The following is a 15,402-nucleotide window of genomic DNA, read 5'->3' on the forward strand; positions in this document are numbered from 1 at the left end:
CCTAGAGAATTTCATAGGTGAGTTGTGTGATCTCTACAACCCATGTATCTTCCAGATTTTTATTTGCCTTCCTAGCCATTTTAAGTGAGTAGTATTTACATTGAAAGCTTCTTCCTTCTATTAGCCTTTCTTTCACAGCAAATCCTAGCACTATGCATGTGGTGAAACTCTTGAATCATAAACTGTAATACACAGATTTTCCTGGAGAGATTGTACCTCTAATAACAAACATTATTCAAGCCATGCACCACATATGGGCTGCCTTATTTGCTGCCCTGCTCTTTGTGGGTTTTTGTTTTGGGATGGGATTTTTTACAGTTTTTTCAATAAAGAATTAGGGTAGAAATCTATAATGCTCTGAAATTCTAACAACCAACCTCACATACTTTCTATTAGCATTAGAGACTGCTTAAAAATCACAGCAGTGGAGGACCTGTGTCACTGTCGTCTTCTGAACTGAGACTGATGAATCTACTTTTCCAATACTAAGACTTCCTTGAAACATCCATGGCAATATCATTTCTTTATTAATAAAAATAATTAATGCTACACAAATATACATTTTTATTAATTAATACTGTTTCCTTCTGATGTTTTACAGGTTGCCTTGAGATACGGTTTAAATTTACAGAACTGAAATAGTGGCCAGGTGATGCAAACCTTTTACTGGGTGTGCAGGGTCCTCTGTACTGTTGTGAAAAGAGCTCACATACACATTGCAAGATTTCTCTGGAGATGTATAATCAGGAAACTTGTATTTAATCTTTAAACTCCTTTCCAGTGTTTTTCTTTTGTGCTTGAATTCCAAAATAGTTTTTGTATATCTGTTAATAGTGGTGACAGCTGCAGCCATACAGCAAGCGAAGGAAGCCCATGCGAGGCTATAAACAAAAAGGTTTATCAAAAATTAGCAGAACATCTTCATATCCAAGTCCTTCAATTTTATTTTTGAAAATCTGCATACATGTGATTGTATTGGTGTGTATTAGGGAAAGAGGAGCATGGTGGGCGAGGAAGAAATATTCTTTGTTAATGACCATCCACATACCTGACTTACGTAGTTGACCTCTGCATATTGGTTATCATATTCACATTTGATATTCCTGTTTAATGAAGCCCTACCTCCAATTTCTCTGTTTATTCTACTTAGAGCTTAACATCGGAAAGAGGAACTATAAAAAAATGAGGTTGCATAAAAAATTAAAAGATGGAGCTATTGAGACTACAAATCTCACAGGCAATACTGAGAAAAATGTGTGCCTGTTACACAAAAGGGTTAAAAAGAAAAGTGAAGGCACAATTAAATAGCTGACTAAAGCAGGCTTGAGCACTGAAATGCATTCCTGAGAAAATATAGGTCATGACTGAACAGAGAGAAAAGGACATCAACTCTGAAGTGTTAAAAGTAAAACCATAAGAAGACAGAACTGAAAAATGATGCTGAGGTACAATTTGCTAAAAATGTGTGAAACTTCCAGAATATTGAGTGGGCAATGCATGCTGGAGGCATAAATGTAAAAATATGGCCACAATGGAATGAACTGGAGTTCACAGTGGAGGAACTTAACTCATCAGAGCCTTTCTTAACATGGCAAGGTCACGATTATCTAATGAAATGTGCTTTGGTGGCTAAATCAATTTAAGAAACTCCTGCTTATCTCTTCTCTCCCTCAGAGCTTTTTGTTCTCACGTCCTTGCTGTAGTTCAACAAGCTCGTTCAGTTTTCTAAATATCTCCTCTTTTTTTCAGTGTTATTTTTAGACAGAATTGGTTTCTAGGGTGATCAGACAACCAGATGTGATAACAGAATTTGAGGGTGGTGGAGTAATGGTACATAGATGTGCAGGGCTCCTAGAAGGAGGAAGAATGGGAGCAGCTTAAGTTATCTTTGCTCCTAAAGTCAGTCAAACTACACCTTGACTAACTCTCAAATGTGGGGAGCCATAGAAGAGTTCTTATAACAAAGAGATAGCAAGAATAGGGGAAAATCACCAGAAGCAGATAGATTTACCTCCCCATGTGAATGGAGCAAGAATGCGATAGCAGGTCTACCTATGGTGGTATGTAACCTGTGGATTAAGCCAACCATGGTAGAGAAGAACTGAAGATTCAGCCTCTGGAATGAGATAAAAGTGGCAGGTCTGCAGTAGTCCTGACTCATGTAGTAGGCATTTTTGGCTGAATAACTGAAGCATAGTAGCATTAGTAGACAAATTGATAGAGTTGATACTATGAAGCACAGCTTTTGTTCAAGGTGCTCTTCTTAATTCACCTGCACCTGTTGAAGCCCTTTGAGGGACTCAATGACATAAGGGTAAGAAAATTATTTCAAGAAAGCTCCTATAAAAGCCTCTTAGCAAAGACTGGAAGAAATTAATCTCTTCTGAGCAGATCCTCTTGAAGACCAATACTGTGTTGAAAAAGAAAAAACAAAGGACAGAAATAAATGGTTTCCTTTGATAATACAAGAAAGATAGCAGTGTGATTCTTCCAAGTTTTTGCCAGAAATTTTGCTTTCCCATAAACAATTTGGCAAAAATGGGGAGTTCCCCATCTGAGTAGAGAGAACTGAGGAAGGAAGTGAGCAAAGTCTTGTCACTTGTGAGCCAGAGAAAAAAGGGCAGTTGGGCTACAGTGGAAATTCATCTTCAAGAAGGAGGGCATTCAATTTGAATTCTGCCCAGAGACAAATCACAAAAGGGAAATCAAACAAGTTAACCCAACAAGGAAGCAAACTAAAGCAACCAGTCATTCATCTGCATAAGAGAAATGCCAATAGAAGCTCATCTGGATTACGGATTTTACTTTTATTACAGGGAATACTCCATATGAGGTCTGTTATGGGAATTTACTACAGGGCAGGTCTTTAGAAACACAATGTTGTCTCTTGAGGAGAGGATGGCTCAATCTGAGAAACACAAGGAGAGGGAGAGATTCACAAAGAACAGAAATGTCTTTCAACCTCCAGGGAAGCTGCTGAAGAGAAAACAGAAATATGGAGGGATTTATTGAAAAGATGTTCAGGGATACCACAGAGTGAGTCTACCCACCATTAGCAATTCTAGCACTATAAAGGAATAAGAAAGGTCTTCATGCTTCCTGGGCCAGGTGGAAGAAAAACCCTGCCCACAGCAACTGGATGGGAGGACAGGGTCAACTGCGGCAGGTAGAAGAACCATGACAGAGGCTCAGTAGTTCTTGCAGGAGTAACTAACTGCTTTACTAGTTCTGGTGATTGGGATGAAAAGCTGCTGCCATGCGCCCAATTCTTTGTTTTCCTTGGCTACTAACTAGGTGATGGTAAGTCGAAATGAAAAAGTAGCAAAGTCTGCCTGTGCCGCTTGTGTGCCCATGCCCCTGTCATGGTCTTGGTAACATTATTGGCCACAAGTGGGCGCTGAGGGAGTTGGAAAGGGAGTGTCAGTCATCACCATCAATGCCCCTTTTTTTGGCATCTGTTCTCTTTCTTCTTGTAAAAGACAAATAGCTTTAGCATCCTTCCTCTCCTACCGTCAGATGAAATTCTCACATGCAGTCAGTGGGAGAGCAGCTGAGGGAGGCTGAAGATGAGGGTTCATACAATTGGAAGGGAGATGCGAATGTGGGTTATCAGAAGAGAGACAACATTACATATGAAACAAACTAAGAGGAAAGAAACCAAGGGAGACAGCTGGGAGAAGAGAGGGAGGCACCTGTATGTATGTCCTGTTTTATTTTTAGATTACTATCAGACAGGGTCATGTAGCTGCTGTTTAGGCTGAGAAAAGGAAAGAAGTGACTCTTGATAGAAAAACACAGCATACAATTGATTAGAAAAAAGGCACCACACAGACTGTCCTCTTCAATGTCTTCCTGTATGCAGGTACTGATGGCTTGGAAAGTCTTGTGTTGGTCGAAGCATTTATTTGGGCATTCAGTGGACCAGGCTGCACTGAATTATTAGAAGACAGCCATGAAATCTTCAATACCTGAGTATGTGCCACATGGTGAAAGTCATTAGACCAGGTGCTCAGGAGAAGGCTGACTGTCATGACAGCAGTGATGACATCAGTGATGAATATGATAATGGTGGTTATAGTGGCATCAATAGAGTTGTGTCAGTAACAGCAATAGTGACAGTGATTTAGGTGTTTTTCTTCTCCTCCCGGTGGGGTGGAAAGGAGGGAACTCAGGTGGAAAGGCTCCTCAGTACTCGTCTGCAGTTTTCTGTTTCCACTCCCATAAGAAGGGAGAAGTAAAGAAGGGAAACTCCCTCTCTTTCCACTGACCACTCTTCTTAACTGATTCTAGAGTAAAAACGGGCCTAATCCCATTCATGAAAGAAATGGAGACACATCCAAGAAAAGAGATCAGAGCCCCAGACTAGGGAAACCAAATTATTATTGCAAAGCAAAAACATGAATGAATGGAAGCAGTGAGAGTCAAAGCAGCAAAAAGTATCTAAGTCTGAAAGTAGGGAAGAAGGCACTGTTTGAGGATCCTGCACAGCTCCTATGGTACCTGTTGAAAGTATCCAAATATTCTCTGGACATTGCCCAGGGTGTTGTCTGGACACTTGGTATTGGACCTTCTCAGACCAGTATTTCCTGACAGAAGGGGGATCACCCTTTCCACTTTAAGCAAGTGGGTGACATATGGGTGCTGGGCCACCTCATCTGTTGGACAAACACCATTTGTCATGAACCGGCTGATGTACAGCTTGAGTCTTTCAGTGCTCTGAAAGCACTAGAGAAACATCTCCATTTATAAACATGTAAGAATAGCTTCAAACAATCTGCTGCTGCCTGGGAAACAGACTCCTGGAGAGATGCAGAGCAATGTACAGTGACCTTCAGATGAGATTTGAGTTATTAGGAAGGTGAAAAATAACAGAACAAAAGACAAAAGAAACCCCTATTTCACTGCAAAAATCCCTAGCGAGTCTGCATCGCAAAGACTGCATACAGCTATAAGCTCTTGTTCAATAATGGTACAATAAAAGTAGAAAAAGCAACAAGAATGGGTGACAATGCGCTGTGATCTCGTCTGTCAGAGCACATATGAAGGAGACAATCAGCCTGAGCTCTGCTCTACTAACCCAAAATATTGGTCCTGATTGACTTTTGATTTAACCCAATACAGTTGTTCCTATTCTTTTTCTCAGTCAGTTGGGGAAAATAGCAGCAGTTTCCAGCACCTGAACATTCAAATGGACCAGATTTGATGAATTTTCAAAGACACATCCCTGTAGCAAAAATCCTCTGAACAACCCTCTTTCTTAATAAATTCACTAGATCTCCTCAAAGGATATGTTACAATTACAGGGCCAAAATAATGTGTTTTTACGTAAGCCTGTTTTCAAAAATTTGCACCATCTTGTCTGAAATGTTCCAAGTACAACAACCGGAAGCATATATCTAATAGTGACAAAATCAGCTAAAACCTCGAAGAGTTTTAAACAATTTATGCAAGGTAGTTGTCCTGGGAGATGAGGGTACTAAAACTGGGTCTTATGTGTAAGGAGAAGAGCCTCTGCTTTGTGCAGAGCAGTTGGAGGTCTCTGTACTGTCTAAAGGATGACAAATGCAAAATTCACAATCTTAAGTATTCTATGCAATAATCTAAGACAACTGAACTTGGAGAAAAATAGCTGGTTACTGAGCCCGTTGTGAAATAAGGTAGACCTGTTTCTTATAAATTAGGTATACATTCCTTGAACATTAGGTGAATTGACTGAAGTGTAATGGAAGAACCAAATATAAACCAATAGGTACCAATAGGACCAGCCATAATCCCATGTGTGAGGTCTCCAGTCTTCAGGACCAAGATTTACAGTCATTTGAAATACTGTTGTGTACATCATGTGAGCAACCATGCCCAGAAGACCTAAAAAATATAACATCATAAGAACGTTAGAAAATGTAAAATGAGGACATTCTTCTTTGTCAACTTTTTGCAGTTGTCCCTTGAGCTCCTGAAGAATATTTTATGAAGTATCTGAATACTATAAATCACTCCAAAATACTGGACATTATAATCCAAGTGTATTTGTGTGTCATGTATTTACCAATACAATCACAAATACAGTCCCTTGACACCTATTCTGCATGCTAGAACAATCTAGGGGAGCAATGGGACATGCAACCCATAGATTTTAAAAGGCAACAAATTGATTGACTCTCATCCTCTGAAAACTTCTTAGTAATTCAACCTTGAGCAGGGATCAACCATTACAACAAAGTATTGCTCATCTGCATTGCACAGGACACATTTCCCACAGTGTCCTATTGTTCAGTGGAAAGCTTTTTCAAAAGCATGCGGTCATATGCTCTTTCCCAGTGCCTTCAATGCAGCCAGATTTATCAATGTTATGCAGGTGAATGAAAATTCAACAAACACTTAATGGCCATTTGTGAACATCTAATTTTTTGTTTCCAGCTTCATTTACAAATCCATAAATACCCTTGCAGTATCAACTATCCCACTATCTAAAACACATTAACTTCTCAGAGCAGACAGTTCCCCACCAAACTCGCAAGACCCAATTTGTTAGGTGTTCCTAAAGTAGGTCTGTTTCATGAATTCTTACAAAACTAAGCTAGCTAGCACACAGTATCTCTCAGTCTAGGACACACGTCCTCTGGTGTAAAGAGACAGGGCTGACAATGACCTGACTTCAGTAATCACTGGGAAGTGGCCTTCCCTGAAATACTGGTATTGCCTGAAACACCATCAACAGGCAATTAGGAGAGCCTTTTTATGTAGCACAGACCCAAGAGGCTTCATGCTGTGAAATACCTCATTCGGTAGTTAGCTGTCACCCTGATAGCACATTCCTTCATAAACTCTTTGGAGAAAGTTGTTTGACTGTCAATGTGGCTATTAGAGACCAGTTGTCCATCTCTCACCAAAATCATGGTATTATGTCATAGCCATTTTTGAGTTACACGAATGTCTGTCCTGAATCCTCCAGTCTGGCTGCCTAGAAATGCATATAACTGCAGTGTGAACAAGGACTCCTGTGCTGGAGCTCTCCTCTTAGCTCTTGTACAAGGATTAAATTCTGAGTCAGGCTCAACATTTCAGCAGCGGCATCAGGGCAGTTTGGTACCTGGGAAATGGTGAAAATTTAACTAATATAGATATAAAAGGCAAGCATAGTCATATATGGGTGCCTGTCAATGTTTATTTTCATCAAAGGCCACCGAGGGCAACAGGACAGTGGTATCAATAATGTGCATTTCATAGCAGTGGAGTTAACTACCAGTGCACATGTATTTAAGAGAAAAAACTCGCAAATTAGAATAGTATTTTCTGTAGTCAAGAGCTGCATGTGAGACATTATAAACCTACATACCTATGGTCAGAAAATTTCACACTGTGATTCTTCTTTTAAATGACAATATTCTGCAGAAGTTAGAATATACGTTTTAGGATTTTATTCAGTCCAAGCTAAAGACTGAGGGAACTGAGAAATCAAACACTAGCTTTAATGCGTTTTTTTCAATGGTTAAATACTGTAACAGGCTTTTTTAATTGTGTATTTTTAATATAGCTAGAATTGTGCAGTTACTGTTTCCAGCAGCTAAATTTTAATTTGCATTTGCTTGCTAGAATCAAGAGCATGTTTGTACAAGAAATTGCATCTTTGTTACAGGTTAGGGCAACTAGATTTGGTTTATATCTAGAAAGGATTGATACATAAGTTTAACAGCTAAGACAGATGCTTTTCAACTTTTTAATATTTAAAAAAAATTTACTAGTGGAAGTAAACAGAATGTCCAGTAAAAGCTTGTTGCTTGCTGTGTAAGCCTCCTTAATACTGTACATGCCAAAACCAAAAAGAATATTAATAAAAGTGAATATTTATTATTATCGGGAGAGGAAAAAGTTGAAAAGTAAGATGCAGGAGAAATGTGGCTTTTTTGAGAAGTTAGTAGAACTGGTGATAATAGAGATTTTTATGTTTAAAAGGAAAAAGTACAATAAAAATTCTTTACTTCATGAAGAAAGGTACAACAATCACAAATGCATGAACACTAAATCCAAAAACATTAGGCTTAGGATCAAAGTCCAAAATTTTGACAGAGGAAGACAATCTTGAGATTAATTCTTTGCCATCTGCCAGTTGTTTGACTTGCAATTAGATGTCATTCTAAAAGACATGCTTTCATCAAGTATAAATCACTTTGGACTCTAAAAATCCTGACTATATGAAGCACAGTGGCATGTGTTCCACAAAAAATTATAGTAAATAAACAGCATGATTGCTTTTGACTCTAAAATTAATAACTCTATGAAACATTGTTCCTGTCACCCCTAATTGCTGTTTTTACTGCAACATTCCTTGGTAACAATTCTGTAATATAGACAGAATCACAGAGTACTTCAGGCTGTAAGACACCTTCAGAAGTCTCTGGTCCAACCTCCTCCTTCTCAACACAGTCAACACTGAATTCAGACCAGATTCTTGAGATTGGATTAAACTCTGAACTTTCTTCCAAACTGAATTTGCCTAGGATCCTATGATTAAAATAGGCCTAGCAATAGGACGAGAGGAAATGGCTTCAAGTTACATCAGGGGAGGTTTAGATTGGGTATTAGGAAAAATTTCTTTACTGAGAGAGTGGTCAAACAATGGAACAGGCTGCCCCGGGAAGTGGTGGAGTTGCCATCACTGGAGGCGTTCAAAAAACCTGTAGATGTGGCACTGCGGGACACAGTTTAGTGGGCATGGTGACGTTGGGTTGACGGTTGGACTTGATGATCTTAGAGGACTTTTCCAGCCTTAATGATTCTATGATTAGATAGCACTGGATTAAGAAGTAATATGCAGAAAATGAAAGACAATTTTAATGATGATTCTCTACTAACAATTATCCAATTACATTTTATTCCTTCTTAAAAGCACTATTTTAATTTGGCTGTTACTATTTTTATACTTAGCATGTTGCAAATTAAAAAATCAAGCTATTTGGAAGAGTATGTTACTTTTTTATCTTCGATAAAACCTGATAATGAAATTAAAAACTATAAAATTAAAATAATGAAGTTAAAAATAGTAAAACCTATAAATATAAAACATTAAAACAATCATATTAAGAAATCATTATGTGAAAATAATATGTTCCGTAAAATTTTGCTGCATCTTCTATTGTTATTGCCTCCATAAGTATTGTAATAGTTTTGAAAATTAGACACTGTTATTAATTTTCACATGAAAGTCTATAAATGTTGCATTTTCTGGATGTAATAAATTAAGATCCTTAACTGTACCTGCTAATACAGTGACTACTGCAGAAAAGGCGTTGATCTTTAGCCCATCAATGACAGTACTGTAGTAGCACATTTCTACTGACATAAGAATGGCTCCAGTCAGAAGCAAAATGATGTACAGAAGCTCTGCTACAATAGACAGCCATAAAACCCCTGGAAAAGCAAATCAATAGTACTGATATTATAAGCAGTCATTTAGTATTTTCACCATTTCTTTCTTCTTCATGTTTATTGCTTATACAACATTAAACAAAAGCTCAGATGCTGTGAGGATGCTATTATTATATCTATAGGAAGACTTCAGTGGACACCCTAAATTATAATCCCCTCTACTGCTTTGGCCGTTTAGTGGAAAAACACTTGCATATTCCTGCTTCACACTTAAGAAGCTTACAGTACAAGGTGGGGCAGTATGGTTTTATACTCAGTAGCTACCCTAAAATTACCATGAACCAAAGTTAATATAAAAAGAATTACTATCCAATGATCTAGTCATTGATATCATGGTTGCTGAGTCCAGAGAGAGTGTACCAAAACAGAAGACCTTGTTACCCAGCTAACAAACTGCAAGGCCACACACACAACCACATGGCCTGAGGGTCTAGTCATTAAATAAATTTTCCCCATGGGCTTAACTTTCTGTCAAACAGGATCTTGATTTTTTTGGACAGAGAAACCTTCACGAGCCCAGACACTCTCCAGGTTTTACTAAGATTCATTTCTCTGGTTATCTGTTAATTCATCTTTTTCTGGATATCTGTTAATTGCATCTTACGCACAAAGGTAATCTTCCCATTCAAGTTTCTCAGCCTGCTGTTTTACTATTAGCATGCTAATGTCCCACAGTCAGGAGCAGGAGGTCTTCATGTGTCTAGATCGTAACAAAAACTGGCAAACAACCTACCCAAACCTGTCCTGAGACACGTGGTTGTAGATTCAAATAGTGATTTCATGTGAAAGTATATATGAACAATCATAATGTAAAAATAGAAACATTGCTAAGACATGTAATTGATTACTAAATGCTACATATGGCAGTAAACAATATTTCTGTGGTAAATAACCCCTACTGCAGGCTTTGACAGTGTCTGTTGATTTTCTCTGATTCAAAGGCCATTTAGACATTCATGTGGGGGGTTCCTGGGCAAGGTTTATTTCTCCAACAAATCTTTGTCTCAGTAAATTTCTGATTTTGTTCAGGAACGCCAGACGTTACATTGCCCAACAGTATTGGCTGCTCCAGCTACAAGAGCTTGCATCTTAACATTTTTAAGTGAGCCGTCATTACATACGCACAGAACAACTGTGATAATCTGTGTGTATGATGACTAGGGATAATAAATTCAGGAGGGACGAGCCTGATGTGTCCTGAGTTTTGTGCACACAGCAGTCATTTCCACATGCAGAACACAAACTCACTCTTCTCCCATGCAGGGCAGGAGTCTATTTCCACACCGGATTTCACCACCCAGGGATAGCTTCTCATGTGGTTAGCAGGTTCCTAGGTGCTGTCTTAGGTGTCTTGATCTGACCTGCAGGTGCCGATGCTGTTCACAGAGTTAGTTTCAGCACTATGCCCACCAGTGGTTTCATGTGTGAGGACTTCTCAGGGGCCCATAGTCCACCCCTCCTTTCTCAGGACCATGTCTGTGTGACTAAGAACCACATCTCATTTATATTTTTTTCTCACACTATAAAAATCTTGAATTATTTGTGCCCAAGCCGCAATAGATGGAAGAAGGACTGGCCTTCAGATACTGAGGCTTTCTTCTTCCCCAAGGGGCTGCAATTGCATATCCAGGGAAGTACTCCAGTTCCAGTATCCTGGACATACAATTTCAACCCCCTGGAGAAAAAGGGAGACTTTTTTTTCCGGATCAGCCACTTGCAAAGTGATTGGTCTAACCACATCAGTGATGGGCAGGGCCACTTAACAGCATTCTGCAGGTGTGTTTTATAGCAACATGAACCGTTCTTTGAAAGAGGGCAACTCTGCTTTCAGGATAATGGAAATGTCTCCTTACAGCTCTGTAAGGTGAGGTACCAGTAAGGTACAGGAAGGGGATTCAGACTGCCATCAAGATTGATTTCATCCACAACATGTCTCCCCCAAGTCCTCTCAGCATACTGACTGCCCTTGTTCACACATTGCCTGTCCCTCTGCCCTCTCCAGGCCACATGGTGCAAGCCACAAAATTCCTGGCTGAATATGGAGCTATATGAGGAAGGGGGGGGCAAAAACTTAAAAATCTTGACTTCTGGTACCCATATTCAAAGTAATTTTAAAACATATTAATATTCAAATGGAATGTTTTCAAAAGACATATAAAAGACAAAAAACTGTGTGAGATTAAAGCAAGCATTTTTCATGTTAAAATACAGAATATTTATATTGGTAAATGTGACCAGGAAGGTTTTATTTACACAAACAAAATATGCACACCTACCTCGATCAGCAGGTGGAGTCAGACTGATGAAGCTTCTACATTTCTCACCTTAAAAATAATAAAATTTATTTTTAAATAAAACTTAGGATTATTTTGTATTTCATAATGATCTAAAGAAATAGATTAATAGAAAGCAGAAAATGCAAAATCTATCATAAAAGTACAAACTGAGATGATGAGGAGAAATGGTCATGACCACATGATGTATATTTGTTCACACAGAGTTCCTGGTACATCGACCTACTCCTGGGACTTAGCTAGAGAATCCTTCCAGAATTTTTCAAGGCAGAACCAGAGTCTAGGAGATTTAGACAAAGGCTATGAATTGATTTGCAAAAGGTTGTAGCTGTGAAAGCCAGAATGGGAAAATTATCAATTCCTTTGAAAGACTGGCAGCCTGTACACCATAGAATCATAGAATAATTTGGGTTGGAAGGGACTTTTTAAGGTCATCTAGTCCAACCCCCCTGCAATGAGGAGGAACGTCTTCAAATAGAGCAGGTTGAGCCTGAGCAGAGCTCCATCCAGCCTGACCTTGAGTGTTTCCAGGGATGGGGCATCTACCAGAGCTGGATGCAGGACTCCAGGTGGGGTCTCACTAGAGTGGAGCAGAGGGGCAGAATCACCTCCCTAAGCCTCCTGGACATGCTGCTTTGAATGCAGCCTGGGATATGGTTGGCCTTCTGGATTGCAAGCACACGTTGACAGCTCATGTCTAGCTTTCAACACACCAAAACAATCTTCCCTATGAAGCTTCCTACCTTCCTTCCTACCTACTCTCCTTACAGCTCTCCAACAAGGCTACTGCTTGCACAAATTTCTTCTAAGCTGGTTTCCAATTTCCTTCTGTAAGCTTTGATTTTCAAACCCATGTGACCTTGTGACCCCCACACAGATGCTGTGAATAAAGCTCTTGGAATTAATTCTGCTCTGCTCTGAAAATACAGAGTGTTGTTTTTCCACTACTAAGTGTAGCAAGCTAGAAAACAAGAACTGCCATAGCAAATGCACTAATTAAACAACACCTGTATCCATAGCAATCACCACCTGGAAGATGTCTTTTGCTTCAATCTTCAACATTTACCTCCTTAAAATTGCGTAACTTACAAGACTTTCTGGTAGAATTGCACTTTCAGGACAGGTGGTTATGAGAATATTTGTATTTTATAGCACAGATGACAGTTGATTTGATTTCTTTAAATTTTCTTCTATTTGTCATTTGTAAACTGATCAGGACAACAAGGGGAAAAATGTAGTGTTGATCTTATTTACAGTAAGTGCTATTTCTTGAACAAGATAAGCAATTCACTTATCCAAAGATCCAAAATTAACTAGAAGCTTTCTTTAATGGCAAAATAATTTCATTTTACTGACATTTACACATGCAGAGTAACGCTCAGTTAAATGCCACCACTCATGACTAGTAGTTCTCAAAATTATGTTTTAGCAGGATGAAAATAATCTTTTTCTGCTTTGATTTATGAAAGGTGAGATCGCAGTAAGAAAGCAGAAATACCTGTGCTTAAGGGGAAATTCATTAAAGAACTTAAATCTCACAGATTTAATTGCTCAAATTATTTTTAAAAATAAAAAATCAGATTGTGCCTTTTATGTTGCCATAGGGGATTGTAAGGAATCATCTAAGGCATATACGTTAATTTTTGCCTAAGCAGCTAAATACTTCAGAAAAATAAAACACTTCCCTGTTAAAGTAACTTAACTTGCTGCTCTGGCTAGAAGAACAAAATAAAAAAAAATCTTCATCAGTACTGCAACATGTTACTCTAAAGTTCTTTTGCAGAATTTTTTAGGACTTTTTTATGAATAGACTACATAGTACCCTCTAAGACCTCCCTTCCCAGAGAAGAGCAACTTTTTAAGGATACTTTTTCCTTTAAAATAAAGACACAATATTGCAGAAAAGAGGAAGGTGACACCAAATAAATAGGAAGAACTCTGATTATTTTCCTAAATAAATTCATAGGGTTTTACTCACCTTCTCCATTTATAGTTTCTTCACAGGAATACCAAATCCCAGCATGAAACTTTCGGTCAACAAACTTGTCATCTCCTGTCTCCCAAATATACTGCACAGCATTGCTGTTGTTGGCATCAGGGATATTAAACTGGATGCAGTGATCCCCTTTGCTCTCTCCTGTACAGAAAGGTTTGGCAACTTTTCTCGTCCCTTCACACCAGTAACTGCTACTGAATGCTGTAAGAGAGAAGACTAAAGACACAAAACTGAGAAAAAAAGCTGCTGAAGCTCTTTGCCGTCTGTCTGCAGCTGGGACTGAAACTGGCATCCTCCAGGATGGCACTACCAATTATTCTAGAAACAATCTTTTATAAAGCTATGTATATATTTGCCTGGTGAAACACTTGCCTGTATTTACCATCCCAGTCTTCATTCCTATCAGAAAATTGTACTGGCTTAGTAGTTAAGAGAGAAAACAGAGATATGGGCATGACCAGAAATCATGTGGCAGGAGAGATTAAGGATATAAGACCATGATGTTCGGCAGTAATGTCTTGTGAAATAAATATGAGGAGATGGGACAATAAATTATAGTTTGCCCCATGAATCACAGGAGTAAAGATACACAGAACACAGAAGCATTGGAAGTACCCCAGTATATAATCTGAAAAGTTTTATTTATACAAACAAAATATGCATATTTACCTTGATCAGCAGGTGGAGTCAGATTGATGGAGCTTCTCCATTTCTCAGCTAAGAAATCACTAAAATCTTGAGGTTCCAAATGCTCTTGTTACACTGAACACTGATTAAATTGAATACAGTTGTGAATCTTACTGTAAAGAAATATGTAAGGACATAAAACCATTTACTAAGTTAGAGCATTTCACAGTATTACAGCACTTCCCAAGACCACTGGGAAGATGACTGCATGTGTTCAAAGTTCCACCAGTGACAAATGAAAGTCATAAATTATATGACTTTGCTATTGATGGGCTTCTGGGTGCTGTCCAGTCTGCCTCCATGAACACATGATAGAAGTCTTATCCAGATTAGGTGAAACAGTAGAGAAAAAACTGAATTATCCTCATTTTGTCTGTCCATCTGTTCTCTCTGTGAAATAACATTTTTTTTTCTTAATCTAAGAAACATTTCCTACCTTCACATGTTATATATGTTGCTTTTTCTGTTTGATCATGCAAATAAGTGATGCAAAGAACCAGAAGGAGAAGGGGTGTTAGTAAATGATTGCTTCATTTTACAACTGTAAGGTCAAAACACATGCCCTAAGGGAGAGAGATACCACAGGACAGACACTGAAGTAATATATGTATCTTTTAATGAAAATCATTCTGATTTTTAAGACTATCAGAAGGTGTCAGGGACAGAGAAGCATGTGGTTAGACAAGTCCCAGCATGAAAAACAAACAGGACAAATGCCTATTTTAGACTGTTACAAAGATCTCAGCTTGAAGAGCTGGCCAGCAACAGAGTGAAAGATCAAGCAAGTATCTGGACTAAAAAGGCAGAGCAAATCTCACAACTCAAAAAGCAGACTGTAGATTGAGCCAGGAGTTATTTTCTCCTATAGCTTTGTGTTACTGTATTTTCACCAAGATGTAGCACTTGTGAACATCACTTGAAGCCTGTTTGCATTGACGCTGCTTCTGGACAGCATTTACCAACTGCCCAGCAAGTCTGAGAACAGGATCATTGGGAGGG

At 38.6% G+C, this 15,402-nt stretch overlaps 1 protein-coding gene across 1 annotated transcript; it reads right to left on the reverse strand.

Annotated features, from left to right (window-relative positions):
- Nucleotides 1–625: 625 nt before the first annotated feature.
- Nucleotides 626–14,008, reverse strand: GSG1L2 (GSG1 like 2; the record flags this gene model as incomplete). Its single annotated transcript, XM_082008004.1, has 5 exons — nucleotides 626–881; nucleotides 5,754–5,865; nucleotides 9,256–9,408; nucleotides 11,703–11,750; nucleotides 13,699–14,008. 5 exons carry the CDS (start codon nucleotides 14,006–14,008, stop codon nucleotides 626–628), a joined length of 879 nt encoding a protein of 292 aa, XP_081864130.1.
- Between the last annotated feature and the right edge of the window lie 1,394 nt (nucleotides 14,009–15,402).

Source organism: Phaethon aethereus (genome assembly GCF_964289735.1).
Source record: "Phaethon aethereus genome assembly, chromosome: 18".
In the NCBI taxonomy this organism is placed as follows: Eukaryota; Metazoa; Chordata; class Aves; order Phaethontiformes; family Phaethontidae; genus Phaethon; species Phaethon aethereus.